Below are 19017 nucleotides of genomic sequence, written 5' to 3'. Positions count from 1 at the left end.
AAGTGCTGGTGGTTGATTTTTCCCAGTCTATGGAATGTGCAGGGAACGTCTGTGTAAATCATAGTATGTTTGAAGCTTAAAGAAGGTAGTTTCAGGAAAAATAAAAGGCACTAGCTTCATTATTCAGCCTTCAGGAGCTCTCAGGTTAGTGGAAATCTGTGTGCTTGTTTATTGCCTGGAGGCCCTGTCAGTTTCGCTGAGTGTAGGGTCTTGAACAGCGTTGTGGGCATGTTGTAGCATTGCGATGCGGCCCAGACCCGTGGATGAAGGTGGCCCCTCACACCTCTCTTGCCCAGGTGGCTGTCACCACTGACGCCCTCACTATTTGAGTTGAGAATGCCACCGGGCTATGTCATGGGCCTGTTGATGGGAGTGCAGTGTGGTTTTAAAGAAGTAAGAAATTAAAAGTGAAGAAATTCAGTTTTGACATTTTTCTACCAGTTGAAAAAAAGACTGCTATGGGCTAATTTTAGTGGCAGATCTCCCTGGTCCAACTGTTTTAGAAGAGTGTAGTTTGAAAACCATATGTGGTCTTTATCTAACAACTCTGATTTTCATCATTCCACCAGCTTGTTTGGTTTTGGGTTTTGCTTTTTACTTTGGGGAGGGGAGCAGTTTGTTGTGGGTTTTTTGCCAAAAGTAGGGGAAGGAGAGAGTTGTATATTTTGTTTCTTTAACTAGTACTCTTGGGTATCTAAAAGCTAAAAGACAATCCAGTTACTACTGTTTTTACATGTAATGGCCAATATTGCCCAGTAATTAAATTCCTTCATAAAACGAGTTTCTTCATACATCACACTCTTAAAGGGAAATTTTACCAAAGACCTTGTAAGTATTCCATATTTATTCCACGTGAAATATCTGATGTCTTAAATACTACCAATGCAGGTGAATACTGGTTTTCCTTATAATGGTCATAGCTCTGCTTTGGACTAGCAAAATTAGCACAGAGTATGATTGTTAAGTGGTTAGGTTTTGATAAAATGCAGCTAAACCCCACATGACAAATGTCAGCGATAGTTCACTAAATCAAAATTTCTAAAATGCAGTTGTGTTTTAACATGCAGTCTGATTTTTCTTAATACTTGAGGATACATGTTTTTTTCTCCACGTTTCACTTCATTTTCTGATTATGAACAGAAAAATGCTATTGTGAAAGCTATAGCTTATTTCATTTTCTAAATATTTATCATTAGTATATAAAAACACAATTGATTGTGTTTTGATTCTGGGCCTGATTATATGGACTGATTTTTTTCTCCAGTTTATAGGTTACGTTTTCCTGCTTCTTACAAATCTAATAATTTCTAATGGATGCTGGACATTGTCACTGTTGCGTAGCTGAATTTCTGTACTGTCTTCCATTAAAGAGTATTGGAGTTTGGGCAGGCAGTTAATCTGCTTGCAAATCAGCTGGATCCTTTCGAGGTTTTGTTTTTTTAAGTTTTATTCAGATAGAATTCATATACCCTTTTTTTCACCCATTTAAAGTGTACAATTCATTGTCTTTTTTATAGTCACCCACTTATGCCGCTATCACCACAGTCAATTGTAGAACATTCTCACTGTCCCTAAAAGAAACCCCACACCCCCTACGCCCCATCCCCTCCAGCCACAGGCACCCACCAATCCCTGTCTATGTGTATATATTTGCCTGTTCTGGACGTCTCACGTAAATGGAATCAGGCACTCGGGGGTTCTTCGTGACTGGCTCCTTGAAGCTTCAGGAGGCCAGGCTTGCTTATTGCAGGAAACCCCCACCCACAAGGCTCCCTATAATGCAGGTGTACGGCGGCGTCAGTTTTTTAAAAGCGGAGTTGGGAGTGGGAGGCTGCAGAAGGGGTGGTGGCGAGCTCCGGGGTGTTGAGTAGCAGGCACGTTGTCTCATGTGTCCTCACAGAAGCTGAAGTTGGAGGGCCTTTTGATCCAGTCATTTAGGGAGGGACACAGATTCAGAGAGGTTACGTAATTTGTCAATAGCAACTAAGAAGCGGTAAGGCGGGTGTTGAGATTTGAAACGGCTGAAGGCGCCAAAGTGGCTTTGTATGACACCAGGCCATCTAACCTCCCAGGCATTTTTCCCTTTCTACCTCTGTAAAGACTGGGTGATACATATGGTCCAGACACCAAGTGATCCGACAACTTAATTTTAGCCCATGATCTAACCAATGGCCCTTTTAAAATTAGAGATGCTACCAACCTCCCGTATCCTCAGAAAGAAGGAATGAGTGTGTATGTCCGTGTGTGTTTTAAAATTTAAGTGTATCAGAAATTTTCAAATTAATGAAAATACAATATTATACTGGTTTATGATGTCTTAAATTTATAAAACATTTATCTTGAAAGGTATTTTGTTTATATTGCCAATATTTCTGAATTACCTTGATTGTTTCCATCTGCTGAATTATGGGACTCAGCAGTAGTTATGAAATAATTTCTTATGTTGTATTAACATTTGTAAATGAGGATTTTTCTTATCTTCAGGTACAGATTTATGAATTAGAGGAACATAAAATTGAAACATGGAGGGGTAAGTACTGTTGGGTATTTAAAATCTTTCAATAGAAGAGAAAAAGTTCTACTTAGTGTGTTAAAATGTTTTAATATCACAGATCCTTTTCTCTGCTTAATGATAAACTACATTAATTAAAACACTTATTTTTATCTTAGTTTTGATAGCATGCCATACTACTGTACATAGTATCTGTCCTCTCTGTTTAATAGGAATGTATAGAGAAGCTGTAACAAGTCTTTATACTAAGGCTGGGAATGAGACGATGAGTAAGCTAAGCAGCACCCAGGGCTCTGCCGGGGCCCTCCCCCCCGCAAGCCACCATTCACTACTAAGTATTACTCCCTCAAAATGTGCCTTTGTATAGAAAACACACCAAAGCAATGTCTAAGATTGACAAAGGCAAAGATCTGTTCTTACGTAAACTTAATAATTATTTCTTTACAAATCATGGAGACACATAGGACAAGTGAATCCTAAACTAAATGATTTGCATCAGATAATATGAAAAGAACTTCAAAGTAGCTTTCTTTTGTTTGTAACCCTGAAGTGTACCCTTTACAATCATAACACCCTCTTCTGAAATGGAGCCAGTTTTCAAATTCTGATTTCACGATTGTGAAATTGTTCTGTCTTAATGAGACCCGTCATGCTGGTAGAGAGGGGACCGAGGACTCGTCAGCAGGAAGGCACAGATACAAGCGCGAGATGAGAAGCACTGAGGCGGGAGCCTGCGTAGGTGTTCAGGGAAAAGCCTGGCTAGAAATGGAGGGACCAACTGAAGGCAAATTTTGAATTTAAAATTGAAATTTAGCTTTGTACCTCCCATAATCTGCTTGGTATGATGAGCAACCTTTGTGGCTGGCTGCGAACTCTGAACATCGGTTAGAATTCCCTAAAAGACCAGGGCTCTTTCAATTTCATATGGTTTGATGGCTTTATTGATTCCTAAACATAGTAAGTTGACATGGGGTCCATATCTTAGCACTGCCTTTTATGAAGTGAACATATAACTTAATACCCAGACAGATACTTCTGGTCAGATTCTACTGTACAAGTAACAGTGGATTAAATATTTACATTTTGACATTGCATGGCTGTTGGGTAGTAATAATAAGGTCAGCACACCAGAAACCTCAGCAATTATAGTTGATCTTTACAAAGATAATTTCCACATACTAGAAAGATTCCTCAAGATGCAGTAGATTTTGAGCATTAGTTTGGTAAAATAAAACTAAAGAACAAAGTCTGTTACAAGTTTTGTTTTATTGTTTAACTTACAAAAATTGTTTTTAAAGGATTTTATAAAGACTTCTTCTCTTGAAGGTGATGGTAACTTGGTAGAATCGTAGTGACCTCTGCTGGTATTGCTTTTTTAAAATCAGATTTCTTCATTCTTCTTCTGATTTTTACATCTCTTGTCATACTGTTTCTAAATATTTCATTTTTCCACAGAGGCAACATCCTGAAAACAGTTTGGTAGTTGTTTAAAATAGCCATAACTATAACAGTAGTTTTCAGTATATTAAATTTGATTTGGGTTTTTAATCCTTTTAATTATCAATAACTTGAAGGGTATTATAATTTATGTAATAACTGCAAACAGTAAATGTGTTACTAATTGCATATTTTCTTTCTATAAATACAGAGCTTTATTTACAAGAAACATTTAAGCCTTTAGTGAATATATCTCCAGATGCAAGGTAAACTTGTAAAGTTTTTCTGTTTTGAAAACATTCATTCATTCAGGTTCATTTCCCTTGTTACCATGTTTGATTGATTTTTTTTTAATATAGATAAGAGCCAGCCTCCTTGATTCCAAATATTAAACTTGATAAATCTAGAGACAATAGAAATCACAGCCATTCTTGGGGCAAAGGATGGATAATGGATTAGGACGATGGTCGTACTGAGCAGCTTTGAGACCCAGACCCCTTGCAGCAGAAAGCATCCAGGGAGCTTGTTAATACTGCAGATTCCTGGCTCTTCCCCCAACCTGTTAAATCAGTCTTTGGAGGACAGTGCCCGGGAATGTGCAGTAAAACAACTCCCCCAGTGGTTCTGACATACACTGAAGTAGAAAGATCAGTCTCTGTTAGACACTGGTCCAGAGGCAGTCAAAAGGATGGGCTGCCCTCTCAGTAGCCATACATTTTGTTCTTCTAGACTCCATACATTTTGATCCAAGCTTTCTGAAAGACTCTGGTACATTTCCAGAATTGTATGAAAGCGTTCTTAAAACTCTAGAGCACTAGCGAGAAAAGTGAAATCCTGATTTTTACTATTTTATCTCCAAGTCCCAGCAGACAGATACACTCACCATGCCGCCTGGTTGGCAGTCACAGGAGAGGCCAGAGTGCCTGGAAGTGAGCTGGCCGAGTAGGGAGGCAGCAGCAGGCTGTGCCATCAGCGGCCAGCCCACCACAAGGCTAGCTTTCCCCCCGGGGATAGTAGCTTCTCTCATTTCTCAACTAAAAACATTAAACGCGCTACTAAAAAACTGCCAAAAGTTTGCAGCTCACACTTGTATGTGAGATTCATTAACGTAGATGGTGAAAAAGAAATTCAGAAAAATTTACTGAGCTCTCCGATTAAAACTTTTCCAAAACACTGTTTTAAGTCAACCAACCGTTATTATTGTAACATAAAAACACTGAAAATGCTTTTAAAGCAGGGGTGGTCCAGAGTTGTCTCGTTTTTCTCTACAGCCTCCTAACAACTTTAATGGCTTTTCCTGCAGCCTCTTCGACGCTGTGTACTCGTTGATTAAAAATAAAATCCACAGATTGCCAGTTATTGACCCGCTCAGTGGGAATGCACTTTACATACTTACCCACAAAAGAATCCTCAAGTTCCTCCAGCTTTTTGTAAGTAGTAGTCAGTGTTTGTAAATACACGGTTGTATCTACTTTAATTTACTTCATGTAAATTGGTTCCTGTTTCCCTCGGTAGTAGAAGAAATGATTAGTTTTGGGTCTCTACTTCTAAACTTCAGTTTCTCGACTTACTATTTGAATTGTACATTCTCAGAGTGGATTCCAATTAAAAAGCAATCACCTTTCAGTGCCAGTATCAAAGTAATAAAAAACACTTGGCATTCTCAATTTAAATTGGAATCTTTTATCACCTAAAATAGGGGAAATAAAGCAATTTGCAAGTCAGTCTAATTAAGGAACTGCTATACAAGATACATTGAGCCCAATATTTATAGCAAATTCCTCATGATGCTTTATTGGTATCATGGTTTTGGAAACACGTATTCAAAAAGTACTGTCCTCAGAGTTAACTTCTTATTAACTGCAGCAGTAAGAGGAAAACCCAAAGCAAATAAAATTTTGGCGAGAGACTACTATCATGTTGATCCAAATTAGGGCTATGTTTTCTGTAGGTTGTCTCAACTGCATTTGAAATGAGATGGCTTCATAATCATCCAAAGTTTAGACCCTCTTTGGTTGGCCTTGTGTTAAAGGAAGGACCAGACTGTTTACAAGAGGGCTTTATCTTTTCTTCCCTTTTAATTGCATGCACTCAATTTGAAGTTATAAGTAATTGGTCAACTAGGACGAGTAGGAGACTTCATTCATGGTTGAGAAGAGATCATTTGAAGAGTCTTTTGTAAAAAATACAATTTAATAGACATGAAAAGTCGACATCCAATTACTTCCCATTTCCTTCTGCACAGCTTCAAATAAAGAAATAGACTGGCATTCTGGTGACGCAAGCAGCTACAGCTCCTCACCCTAGAGCACTGCCACTTCTGCTGGACAGACGCTCAGAGGGCTTAGTTACTGGGAGCAATCACCTGTCCATCAAACAGTCCTATATTGTAATAGTCAATGTGTAAAAATAATACTCTTCATGAATAAGTAAATGCTAAGAAAGAAGATAGGAAGGAGAAGAGTAATTTATAGAACAGCGTGAAGTTTGGTAAAGGGACAGTCTAGGGAAGGAGAATTAGGGACGTATCGATATTGTTGGTCAGACTTCACATCTGTCACGCACAGGCACTTGGTCTGTTACGGGCTACAAATGCAGTTGCCATGGTATTGAGGTTTAATGCCAGGGGCAGGGGTGGGCTCTTAACGCAGTTAAGGGGTCTTAGAGTAATCACTGTAAAATAATATTAATCACTAGAGCTCTCAGTACTATTGAGCATTTTACAATAAGTCAAGCACTGTCCTAAGACTTCACAATAAATGTAATTCTCACCACCACCCTCTCAGGGAGGTATTTTTATTAATCCATTTTATAAGTGATGAGACGAAGCGAAGTTGAGTAACTGCCACGTCACTGCTGCTGGTGGTGGTGGTGCCGCGTGTGAGCCAGCAACCCTGCCAGGTGGCGTGTTAGCTCCTCTGTGCAGGGGCGCCTGGCTCAGAGGGCTAAATGCACCCCGAGTCTCCCAGATGCTGAGTGGTTGGGTTCCAGCCCATTTCCACACCGCGCTGCTGCAGAAGAGGAGAGACAGTTTGAGACAGGCCTTTGGTGATTTTCTCTTCTATAAAACATCCGGGAGGTGGCTTCTGCCGGTACTGTCTTATATTTGGGCCAACATGGTAGTTAGAATCGTGCTATTAGAATATTCAGCTAGAGGTTTTCAGATAAAAACACAGAATTTTTAAGAAATTTCAACCTGATTTTTACTGGATTGTGAAATCATTTTCTGAGAAAAAGTAGCATTACCCTTGGAGACATGTGACAGTTGGCCTAAGTGTACAGTATGGATTGGAACGGGTTATCCAGCACCCAGATGGCCCCGATGACCTAATAGGTCTCTTTTTTTTCTCTAAATTTCTAGGAGTCTCATGATTTGAATGTTGATGAACTCTTTGACTTGAACATTTTGTTTCTTCTAATTGTTCATCTTTTCCTGATAATTATAAGGTACACCAGGAGGATGGAATCAACTGTACCCTTTATAAAAGGTGGATTTTTGAAACCATAGACCTTATTTTGTTTTAGTCAAACATGATCCTAGATGTCTCTCTTCTGCCTTATCCCTCCTCCTTTAAAACAGCCTGTGGGGGGGAAAAAGTTAACTTTTAAAGGTTTTTTTAATTGTTCAGTTGACTTGTCCTTTATTCCGAGTAGACAAAAATTGGAGTCCTCCAAAGGAGAATTCAGGATGTGGAGGTGGGATGGTGTGAGGACTATTAGTAGCTCAGACGGCCACCATCACACACTTGGGTTGGAAATGTGTGGCTTCTTAAAAAATACTGCCTAATGATGACCACAAAACCAGGGATTTAGCATGAATAATTAAGAATAAAGGCTTCTCGGTGGCTTCTGGGTCTTAATTGCCAAATAGATATGTTGTACCCTTCTGCCCTCTTTTTCAGTAGGTGAAGAGAAGGGGAAAACGTTACATACAGTGTTAGACCTTTGCAACATTTTACTAAGTAGTGAAATGTAGGACACATAAATGGTTTGAACAAAAGACAATTCTTACGTGTAACGTTTTCATATTAATTCAGACTTCCAGGTAGATCATTAGGAAAGACTGACATTAATGTGTTGCGCATAGCTTTTCATTCAAGTGTGGACATATGCACAGGGACAGGTCCATGTGGGCTCTAGAGCTTGTGTGTCCGTCCTCCCATTTAGATGTCTGACATGCCAAAGCCTGCCTTCATGAAGCAGAACCTGGATGTACTTGGTATCGGGACCTACCACAACATTGCCTTCATCCACCCGGACACGCCCATCATTAAAGCCCTGAACGTGTTTGTGGAAAGACGAGTGTCCGCCTTGCCTGTTGTGGACGAGTCAGGTCTGTGTTTGGCCATAAACAGGGTAGTTACTGCTAAATGACCTAGCACATGAGATACGTGGGGGGGAAGGGGGGAGAGGCGGGGAATGAGCTCAGCACCAAGGAGCACTCAGGATAATAAGAATTGTAAACCGGCTTATTTTCTCATTTTCCATTAAGATATGATTGCATGTCTATTTAAAAATAGACAAGCTTATGTAATTCCTAGTGATTTCCTAGCTAAGATTGATTTTAAGTGTTTTTTGTTTCTAAAACATTATCCTAACATGTATTTTCATTTTTAGGAAAAGTTGTAGATATTTATTCCAAATTTGATGTAATTGTAAGTATTTTTGATTTTGTTAAACCTGTCATCTAGAATGCCTTTAAAATGTTAAATAATCTGTTTTTGTGCTTTTTTCTAATTGAATGATTTCTAGCTCTTTCGAGTATGAGGATCTTATAGGCTCCCATAGATAACTGTACCTTTAATATTCATTGGTTTAGTGATGAATTATAGATTAGTAGCGGTTTATATTTAAACAGTCCTATTTCTATGTAGGAGACATTATTTATTCCACTAACAGGCATGTGTTTGGTGCATACGTGAACTTGTAGATACTGGTCACATACCTCCCATTGTTTGATGATTGGGAACAACTGTTCTAGAGAAGACAGAAAATGTATTAAATAGAATTATGCAAAGTCCTAGTTTTTAATCCCTGGTTTAAATCTACTAGGTTAATTTTGGTGCTATATCTTCCCTCTCGATGCTTTTTTCCCCATTCATTTTAAATGCACTTCCTTAGAGTTCTACATTATTTCTAAGAAAGGGAGCTGAAACTCTGATAGCCCCCATGTGCACATCATTTTTTGCCATAGTATGAACTCCTGCATGAAGTATTCTTTTGTAGCTGTCTCAAACCCTTTTGTTTCATCCTATTCTGCTTAACATAATAGACACCCCAAAAAAACCAAAAAAACAAAACACCTGGCTTATTGGAATTTGGTTGAGTGGGACCTGCTAAGTAGATGCGTCAGAACCGGAGGGGCTCCTAGGGGGAGTCCGCGGATGCAGGTTCCCCAGCCCCATGGCACTTCTCACCCTGTGTTAGTTAGTCCGCCGCTCAAAAGACTTGATTCGTTCAGGTATAGAGCCTTGTAGGGTAAGAATGGGGGCATCTTTGACAGCACACGCAGCCAGAACTTAGCAAGGCTGCTTCATGATTGGGTACACCTTGTAAGCTTTAATCATTATTGATAAGATAATGGCATGTTATAAAGCTGGGATGGTGGTACTAAATTAAGATAAATATTAATGTGCTTAAAAATCAGGTTGCTTTAAACTTACGAATTTTGGTCATTAACATGAATGGAAATGAAAGGATATGTAATTGATTCTGTTACTTTATTACAGAACCTTGCTGCTGAAAAAACATACAATAACCTAGATATCACGGTGACGCAGGCGCTTCAGCACCGTTCACAGTATTTCGAGGGTGTCGTGAAGTGCAGTAAGCTGGACATACTGGAGACCATTGTGGATCGAATAGTAAGAGCTGAGGTAAGATGGCTGTACCAGAGCCCCGCTCCCCCACGCCCCTGCCCCCCACACACCCCCGCTCCCCCACACCCCTGCCCCCCCACACACACCCCCGCTCCCCCACACCCCTGCCCCCCCACACACACCCCCGCTGTACTGCAGCAAGTGCAAACTAGGGGTGGTGCCTCAGGAATTTTGAATCACAGGGACGGCCCCTGGGGCCGCCTTCAAGGTCAGTGGCAGGTGCAGTTTCCCTGTTCCAGAACCTGGTGCATCACTTGGCACATAGTAGGTCATCTGTAATTGATCGCTGAACGGAATTGAATTCCTAAGTCCTGCTGTCATAGTTGAATCAAATAAACTGGTGAAAATACATTCGTGGTTTAAACAATACATACTTGAGGAAACAAAAGGCCCAAGAGCGTGAGGGCCTGCTAGGGTATCTATGAGGTTAACGTTCAGAACCTCTCTCTCTCCTGATTTGGACGGATAGTAAATGTCTAGTAACTTCGTCTACTGAACCTCGGCACTCGTGTCCTGTTACACTTACTGCCTGTCGGATTTTTTAGTATACTTTTCCTAACACTTTAAATAAAACATGCATGAGATAATTGTATAGCATAGCCAATTCAGTATACCCATTCCCCAAGTCATTGTTTTCCTTTCTCATTAGACAGGGAGAGGGATATTATCCTGCTCGTCACTCGACGGTACTAAAGGATACAACTATGTTCCTTCTGGAGCAACAACTAATAGGCAAAGTCAATTCATAATGATGAGTCTGCTTTATGCTTATTATAAATGCAAGAATACAGTCCAAGGAGAAAAGCACCTGCTTATTTTTCAGGGCAATAACAGGCAACCGTAACTTGCTTTCTGAACGTTATATGTGTAGTAGTATGTTGAGTCAGGCGCCGTCATGATAGAAACCCCCCCTGTTTACCATGTGTGTTAGAGTCCCTCCCTGCCCCATCCTCTTCTGAGGTGATTCCCCCGGCATCAGCTGTCACAGCTTTCAATGTGTTTCACTAGCATCTCTGGGTGTTAATATACATGCATATACATAGAAAATAGGCTAGAAAGATACGCACCACTCTGTTCCCAGCAGCTGTTTTCTGGGTGACGGAGTTCTGATGGTGCCAAAGTTCCTCCGTGTTGTTAAGCGCTTGTGTGAGCTTGTATTCCTGTCACGTAGAAGGAAAAGGAACTGGCTGGTCAGTTCATCTGGTGAACAATAGAAATTTCATTGTAATATGAAATGGGTTATTGAGGAAAATAAAGATGGAATTGAACAGTTTTCTCAAGTTATGCATCTTGATGTTTTTCCTCATTAAAATAATTTCTTTCACCAGATGACTCCTCACTGGGCGACAAAGACCAGTTTTTAGCTTCTATGTATCTTGCTAGGAGAAGGGTATGGAGTATCAGCTGTGATTCAGTTTGTTTATATGGCATAAATGTCACACAAGCTTTTAGATAACCGCAGACAAGGAACATTCACAAAATTTAGACTCAGCAACAGATGACAAGAAAATATTTTTGGTAGTCATCTCTGTCTGGTAATTAATTCTCCAGATGAAAGGGTTTTTCCTTGACCTTCAGTAGTTCAAAATTTAATAACAAAATGTGTCTCTTATAGATTCTAAAGCATGCTCTGTTCTAGATGTACACTGTCATTTTAATTTATAATTATAGTTGATAAGTAATTGTTATGTCACAGGATTATTGAAGAACCCAGTCTTTTTAGAGATGTATGTTGATTGTCATGAAAAAGATGACAAAGTGATTTTTTTTAACCTAAAGCAAGCGATGATGTCAAAAGCAGCCTCAGCACGGTATCACTCCAGAGAAAACACAGAGAGGTCCAAGATGGCGGCGTGTAAGGGGACGCTGAACTTGTCCCTCCCACCAGCACACCGAAATACATTCCTGTACATAGAGCAGTTACTCCTGAGTGACAGCTGAGGGCTGACTGAACAGCTTCTGAGCAGCAAATGAGGGAAAGGGACTGAATGGAGAAGGCGGGGACACTGCAGGAGCTCTCCCAAAGTGCCAGTGAGCACCACTGATCACGTCCCCTCACCTCAACAGGACAGGCAGGAGCCCTGTCGGGAGCTTTGGCCTGTCTGCAAGGTCATTGCAGCACGTTCCCAGCCACACTGCCCAGAGCCCATTTTGGCTCCGAAGAAAGGGAGCAAGCAGGATCAACAGGGCATCACCACACACACCTGGTCTCCCTGCCCAGCACTGCTCCAGCCTGGCAGGCCAGCGCCCCAGGTATAAATTGATGTAGCCACTATGGAAAACAACATGGAGGTTCCTCAAAAAAATTAATAGAACTGCCCACCTGGCTCCAACCAGCTTGCCAGAGTCACTGGGCACACACAGCCTACACAGAGGTTGCTTCTACACAGGGCCACTTTTTTAAGACTGAGAGAGAGCTATTTTGTCTAATTTATATAAACAAAGTCAAACAAAATGAAAAGACAGAATGTCTTAAATGAGGAAAGAAGAAAAATCCCCAGGGGAAAAAAAAAATACCCTAAAGAAATGGAGATAAATCATTTGCGTGGTAAAGAATTCAAAGAAACCGCTATAAGTCATAAGAATGCTCAGGGAGGAATAGAAGAACTCAGGGAAGAACTTCAACAAAGACTTAGTGCAGTAAAGAACTAAGCAGATCTGAAGAATACAATAAGTGAAATGAAAAACATACTGAACTCAGCAGCAGACCATCTAATACAGAAGAATGATCAGGGACCTGGAAGACAGACTAGTGGACGTCAAGCAATCAGAACAGCAAAAGGAAAAACAGAATTTTAAAAAATTAGGATAATTTAAGGAGTCTGTGGCACAACATCAAGCATATAAACATTCACATTGCTGGGATCCCAGAAGAAGAAAGAGAAAGGTACAGAAACTTGATTTGAAGAAATAATGGCTGAAAACTTTCTTAACCTAGGAAAGGAAGCAGACATCCAGGTCCAGAAAGCACAGTTTTCCAAATAAGATGAACCCAGAGACCCACACTTTTACATACTGTAATTAAAATGGCAAAAGTTCAAAACAAAAAGACAGTTTTTAAGGCAGCAAGAAGAAAACAACTGGTTACATGACAAAGGAAACCCCATAAGGCTATCAGCTGATTTATCAGCGGCAACTTCAGAGGGCAGAAGGGAGAGATAGGGCATCTTTAAAGTGATGAAAGAAAGCAACGTACAACCCAGAATAATTTACCTGGCAAGGTTATCATTCAGAATTGAAAAAGATAGTTTGCTTGGACAAGCAAAAACTACAGGAGTTTATCACCATTACAAGAAATAGTAAAGGGTCTTTTTTAAGCAGAAAAGGAAAGTCCATAACCAGAAATAAGACAACATCAGAAAGGAAAAATATCTCACATGTATAGGCAAATAGTAAATAGAGCAATTGAGACATATAAAACCTACTACAAAGGTTAAGGACTTAATTGTAAGACCGGGAACCATGAAACTTCTAGGCGAAATCATTGGCAGTAAACTCTTTGACATTGGTCTTAGTGGTCTTTTTTTTTTTTTTTTTTTGATACATCTGCTTCGGCAAGGCAATTGCCAAAAGAAAAAAGAAGTAGGACCACATCAAACTAAAAAGCTTCTGCACAGCAAAGGAAACCATCAACAAAATGAATGGACAACCTGAATGGGAGAAGCTATTGGCCAATAACACATCCAACAACAGGTTAATATGCAACATTTATAAAGAACTCGTACAACTTAACACTGTAAAAACAATGCAATTAAAAAATGGGCAGAGGACCTAAATAGACATTTCTTCAGAGGACGTACAGATGGCCAATAGACATATGAAAAGATGTTCGTCACTAATCATTAGAGAAATGCAAATAAAACTACAATGAGATATCATCTCACACCTGTCAGAATAGCCATCGTCAAAAAAATCAACAAGTGTAGGTGAGGATGTGGAGAAAAGGGAACCCTCATACATTGTTGGTGGGATTGCAAATTGGTGCAGCCACTATGGAAAACCATATGGAGGGTCCTCAAAAAAATTCAAAATAGAACTACCTTGTGAACCAGCAATTCCACATCTGGGTATTTATCTTAATCCAAAACACTAATAATTTGGAAAGATACGTGCACTCCCATGTTCGTTGCAGCATTATTTACAATAGCCAAGATATGGAAGCAACCTAAGTGTCCATCGATAGATGAATGGGTAAAGATGTATACGTGTATACAATGGAATATTATTCAGCAATTAAAAAATTGAAATCTTGCCATTTGCTAAACACAGATGGACCTATTACACTAAGTAAAATAAATCAGAAACACAAATACTGTATGATTTTACTCACATGTGGAATCTAAAAAAAAACACACACAAATGAATAAACTAAACAGAAACAGGTTCATAGAGAACAAGCTGATGATGGTCGCCGAAGGGGAGAAGGGTGGGGTACACGGTGGAAAAAAAACAAAAAACATAAAAACCATTTCCCCTTCTTTCCATCTCCTTCCTATGCCCTCCATTGTGTTTGCCCTCCGAGGTAATTGACTGGAAGCAAGTTCTAAAGTTTTAAATCCGTGAAGCGTGCTGCTTTCTCATTCTTGTCCTGCTTTAGGATACTTTGGTATAGTAATACCTCAAAACATCCACTCATTTATAAAAGACTTTCGAGTAAAAAAAGAGATGTGAATATAATCCATTTCACTTTATGATGGTTCATTTCTCCTTTGAATATTGTTATTAACATATAACTTAATAGAGAACTTCATAGAGAAAAGACAGGATTAAAAAATAAAAAACATTGTAAGGGCAGTAACCTATTACTTAGTTTCAGTGCTCATTTGACCTTCTTTCCCATGTAAAACAGTATCTGATACTTATCAGAAATGGATACTTTTTAAGAATTTAAAACTGTTTAAGAGAATATTATATCTACATTGTACTTCATGTTTTGAGTTGTGTCTTTCATATACTAGTATTTGAAACTCGAAAACTCACCAGGACAGGGCTGGCTAGTTTTTCTTAAAAGTAGTCGAGCAAATCATCATTGTTTCAACATTAGAGCCAAGACCTTTATAGTGTTCTTTACGCTGTGACTTTCTCTCATTTGTGGATGGATTCATTCTATAGTATATGAAAGGGAATTTTTTCTAATATGCGTTGCAAAACTTTTTATGTAAACTTTCTCACATGGCCCACTTTTCTCTCGTTTGCAGGTCCATCGGCTGGTGGTGGTAAATGAAGCAGACAGTATCGTGGGTATTATTTCCCTGTCCGATATCTTGCAAGCTCTGATCCTCACACCCCCAGGTAGGGTCGCCAGCTTCTGACTTTCACCTTCTCACCTTCACCACCTCGAGTTAGGACTGCAGAGCACAGCACGCGGCTGTTTCTCCACTTCCCACCTGCAAGTCCTGGCTTTCTGGGTATCCTCTGTGAACCATTTGCATTTTCTTTGTGGTTTTAAAGTTCTCCTCTTCTATGGGGTGAGAGAGAAAAGTTTATGGGAAGTATTCTGACTTAGCGTCATATCAGTGTCCTGACAATCGAGGATTCACTGTTGTGTTCATCGTAACCTTTTCCATTAAAAAGCTAAGATCTCTTCGGTTTTGCTATATTTTTAGGACTAACTGGAAAACAGGAGGGAAATTCTTTGGGTTCTAACTATTGAAATCTTCATCTACCCTTTAAAAAGAAAATAAGCTTTCTAGTGTTTTAAGGATACAAAACAAAAGACCTAAACACAAATTTTTTTCATTGATAGTATATGGAAATTACATTAACTACCAAACAGTGATGGCTGACCTCATTTTTTGCCAGATTCACTCTGAGCGCGCCCTCAGGTCACAGTCAAGGAGCACAGCAGGGAGAAGGGGACTTGGGGAGGGTGGAGTTGGGGTTTCGGTGTCACACGGTTAATAGTGGGCTGGGCTGAAGGGGTCCTAAAACTACCGGCCCTCCCTTCCTTTCTCCTTTCCCCTCTCCTCCCCACCCCCATTAAGAACAAACAATGCAGCCTTGGGACGCAGACCACAGCCAAGACCGAGGCCCAGATGGGAGGCGGTGAGGGGAGAGTGAGTGATGTGCACTCTGGAGTTAAGCATTAAAGTGTGCGTGCACGACGGGATTGATTTTCTCACGTTCAGAAATCAGACCAGCTAAGAGTAGTTTTAATATCGACCTGTAACCTAAGGAAGCCCCGTCTCCGGTGAGAAAGCATCCCATTAGCTGAGAACACGAACGGCCTGCCTGCAGTGGAGCCAAAGCAGCCGCGGCAGCCAGGACCCGTTAGAAATGGACATTGAGGGGCCCACCCCACATCTCCTGAATCAGAAACTACACATGGCCCTGCTGCAGCCACTTTAAAACTTCAGATATTAGAGAACTTGAAACACATGTCATCTTTAGAATGACGAAATGTTATAAAATGCCGAGGTGAATGTCAGGTTGTTCACAGCCATACACGGGGCCTCATCCAAACACCTCTGAGCAGAAGAATGGCCAGGTTGCTTATGTCTGTCCAGGGGTGCTACAGGCATTGACCGTGGACGCGCATTGACAGTGGCCGACCTCACAGCAGCGTCCAGCAGGAGCAACCAGGAGGGATCACATTTACAGCCAACCAGGCACGTTAGGAAGAGGCCTGCTCTCTGGGCAGACTCACCCCCGCGGGCACCTAATCTGGCACCTTCAGGAAATGACACCCCTTTTCCGGACGCTGGCCCTGGGCCAAGGCACAGTTTGCCCAGTGGGGTCGGGCTAACTTCAGCTCGTCTGTCCTTGCCCCCAGGATGCTCTGTGCATTGCAGACTCAGTGCACAAGTTCTCTGGCCTCGCGGTGCCTTCGTGTTGCAAACCATAAGAACGTTGGGCTGGAGGAGTTGAAACTTCCATCCAGATTTGGTATTTCAGCAAATCAGTCATCAGTGCCCCTTGGCAGGGAGGAACCTGTTGCGCCGCGAGCACCTGAAGTCCCTGTTACCGGACATGATGTCATAAAGATAGGGTAACACCGTGTGCGAAACGCTCTTGGTTTGGGAAAGTGCTCCGTGCTCCGAATGACTGGGTAACTAGTGAACACTAGGAAAGCTCTCTTGGAACGCAGGGAGTGCACGTCCCATCAGCAGCTCCTTCTGACTGCACTGGGCACAGAGCTGGCCTGGGACGAGCATCAAGCAGGGGGTCCAGCCTGGAGAGCCCGGCCAGGTACTCACACTGTCCAAATGAACCTGAATGTCTACACATGCAACCAGTACGTAAGCAGTGATGGTGGCAGCGACAATTTTGTAGTCCCTTTTTTTAGCCCCTTTTTTCAAAAGTCTGTGTCTTCTGGTATCTGATGAGAAATAGGACAGAAGCTGCTGCGATGAGAAAAATGGTAGCAGTCCCTACCAGCCCATCTTAAAATATCCTAGCCAGATAGGAGTAGGTGTTACATGCAATTATCCTGAAACACGTTCTGATGCTTCTTTTTACACTTTTACAAGTATGTGCAATGGGAATACTTTACACCTTCACTGAAACGTGAATACATTTCTTTTAAAATATTTTAGCAGAACCCTTCTCTTTCCCAAATTAAATCCTGCGTATTTAGAATTACAGTATATAACACAGATTAAAAGCATGCTGCAGTCATGGTAGCAGTGGCTGGGGAGCTTGGAGCCCACCTCTCCATCCCCACCAGCCTCTGGAGCGTCCTACTGAGGCACTGCCAGGTATGTAGAAACCGCCGAGGTGGAGAAGCACTGCTGCTGTCAGGGAGGGCGTGCAGCCGAGTTTTATGGTGCTCTGAAACTTTTCGTTTTCCCTCTGCCAGGTGCCAAACAAAAGGAGCCGGAAACGGAATGACGGCTGTGAATGGACAAGCCCTTGTAGAAGAACTTGAACAAAGATTCTGGGTCACGCTTTGCCTCCTGAACACTGACCACAACAGAAGAGAGGAAAATGGCTAAGAATGTATATCAGGGTTTAGTGATGGGTGTTTCTTCCAGTGATGTGGAAACTAAGCATAAAAAAAGGAAAGACTGTATGTGTGTGAAGATTCGGACTTGCATTAAAAGACTGTTTTTCAGACCTTTGTCTGAAAGTTTTCGAATGCTGTATGTCATTTAAGTGCACTGTATCCTGAAATGTTTGATCATTTTTCATTTCAAAGAATTCACTGGTATGTAACAGGTAACGTGACATAAGGCGAGTGTGTGGCATATTCAGATCTAGTGCCTTATGTCAGAACTCAGCGCTATGTCATCACTACTGCCCATCGCAGCGGGAGCGTGGACTTGTGTGAACGGACACTGAGCTCGCGTGTGAATGTCTTTGAACCTTTACCAAATCAGTTTGTTTTCATTAGATTCGTTGAACAGCTGTAATTTGAAGATAAATAATTACTTTTTAAAACTTTAATGACAGTTTTATGTCTAAGTGTTCTGAACTGTCGTGTAAACGAGACTGCTTTACAACAGCTTTATTTATTTTTACTTTCATGCAATTTTTTTACACATCTTTTGGTGGGTAAATGTCACCATGCCCATTAATAAACCATTGGTTGTTATTTTTAAATGGCAAATTTTTCATTATTTAAGTTTGGATCTGGAAAGGATGTGACTTCTAAAATAGCCGCTGTTGGGATTTCAAAGCTGAAGTTTCTAAAAGCATGTGTGGAAGCCCGCTCTGCTGGACTGGGAACAGGCAGCGGTTTGAGGAAACAAAGTGCCGGGAAGATGTCTATTTTTTTCTTGTGTACTGAAATGTAAACTCATGGTGTCTGTATGACTGCTGATGCAATCGTTTGTCTAAATCTTATTGTGGCATATACAGTATTGTCATACAGTTGAAGAGAAACAATGTTTCCTAATGTAAGTGCTCTGAAAATGCTGACACTGTATATATGAGTATAGTTTGTTTTTTTGTTTTGGGGTTTGTTTGTTTTTTCAGATTGAAAAATTAAAATAAATCTTACTGTCTACCATTTTGTTAAAGAAGTTCTTTAAAATACCATGCATTTCAGCATATATTAAAATTCCTCATGCAGTTTCATGAGGAATATCTGAGAAATATATATGAGAAATATATATATATATGAGATATATATGAGAAATAACACTTAGATATTTCTCCCCAAATAAAGGAGAACATGAATTCTCATATCCTTTGCTCCATTATCAGAAAAAAACCTTAATGATTTGATTACTAAATTTTCTATTAAAC

At 40.6% G+C, this 19017-nt stretch overlaps 1 protein-coding gene across 5 annotated transcripts in view; it reads left to right on the top strand.

The window, feature by feature from the left end:
* The window catches only part of PRKAG2 (protein kinase AMP-activated non-catalytic subunit gamma 2), a 190402-nt gene extending 171627 nt beyond the window's left edge, over nucleotides 1-18775 (top strand). For all 5 annotated transcript variants that reach the window (XM_081038101.1, XM_081038100.1, XM_081038102.1 and 2 more), the window contains 8 exons: nucleotides 2485-2530; nucleotides 4161-4215; nucleotides 5253-5379; nucleotides 8117-8282; nucleotides 8567-8604; nucleotides 9679-9825; nucleotides 15027-15120; nucleotides 17627-18775. In XM_081038101.1, coding sequence (XP_080894227.1) covers nucleotides 2485-2530; nucleotides 4161-4215; nucleotides 5253-5379; nucleotides 8117-8282; nucleotides 8567-8604; nucleotides 9679-9825; nucleotides 15027-15120; nucleotides 17627-17658 — 705 coding nt within the window. In that variant the 3' untranslated portion in view covers nucleotides 17659-18775. The remainder of the gene's footprint in view (nucleotides 1-2484; nucleotides 2531-4160; nucleotides 4216-5252; nucleotides 5380-8116; nucleotides 8283-8566; nucleotides 8605-9678; nucleotides 9826-15026; nucleotides 15121-17626) is intronic.
* Nucleotides 18776-19017: the final 242 nt, after the last annotated feature.

Source organism: Rhinolophus hipposideros (genome assembly GCF_964194185.1).
Source record: "Rhinolophus hipposideros genome assembly, chromosome: 25".
Lineage (NCBI taxonomy): Eukaryota > Metazoa > Chordata > Mammalia > Chiroptera > Rhinolophidae > Rhinolophus > Rhinolophus hipposideros.
The sequence above is the reverse complement of the archived record's forward strand: the minus strand, read 5'-3'. Positions and strand labels throughout refer to the sequence as shown.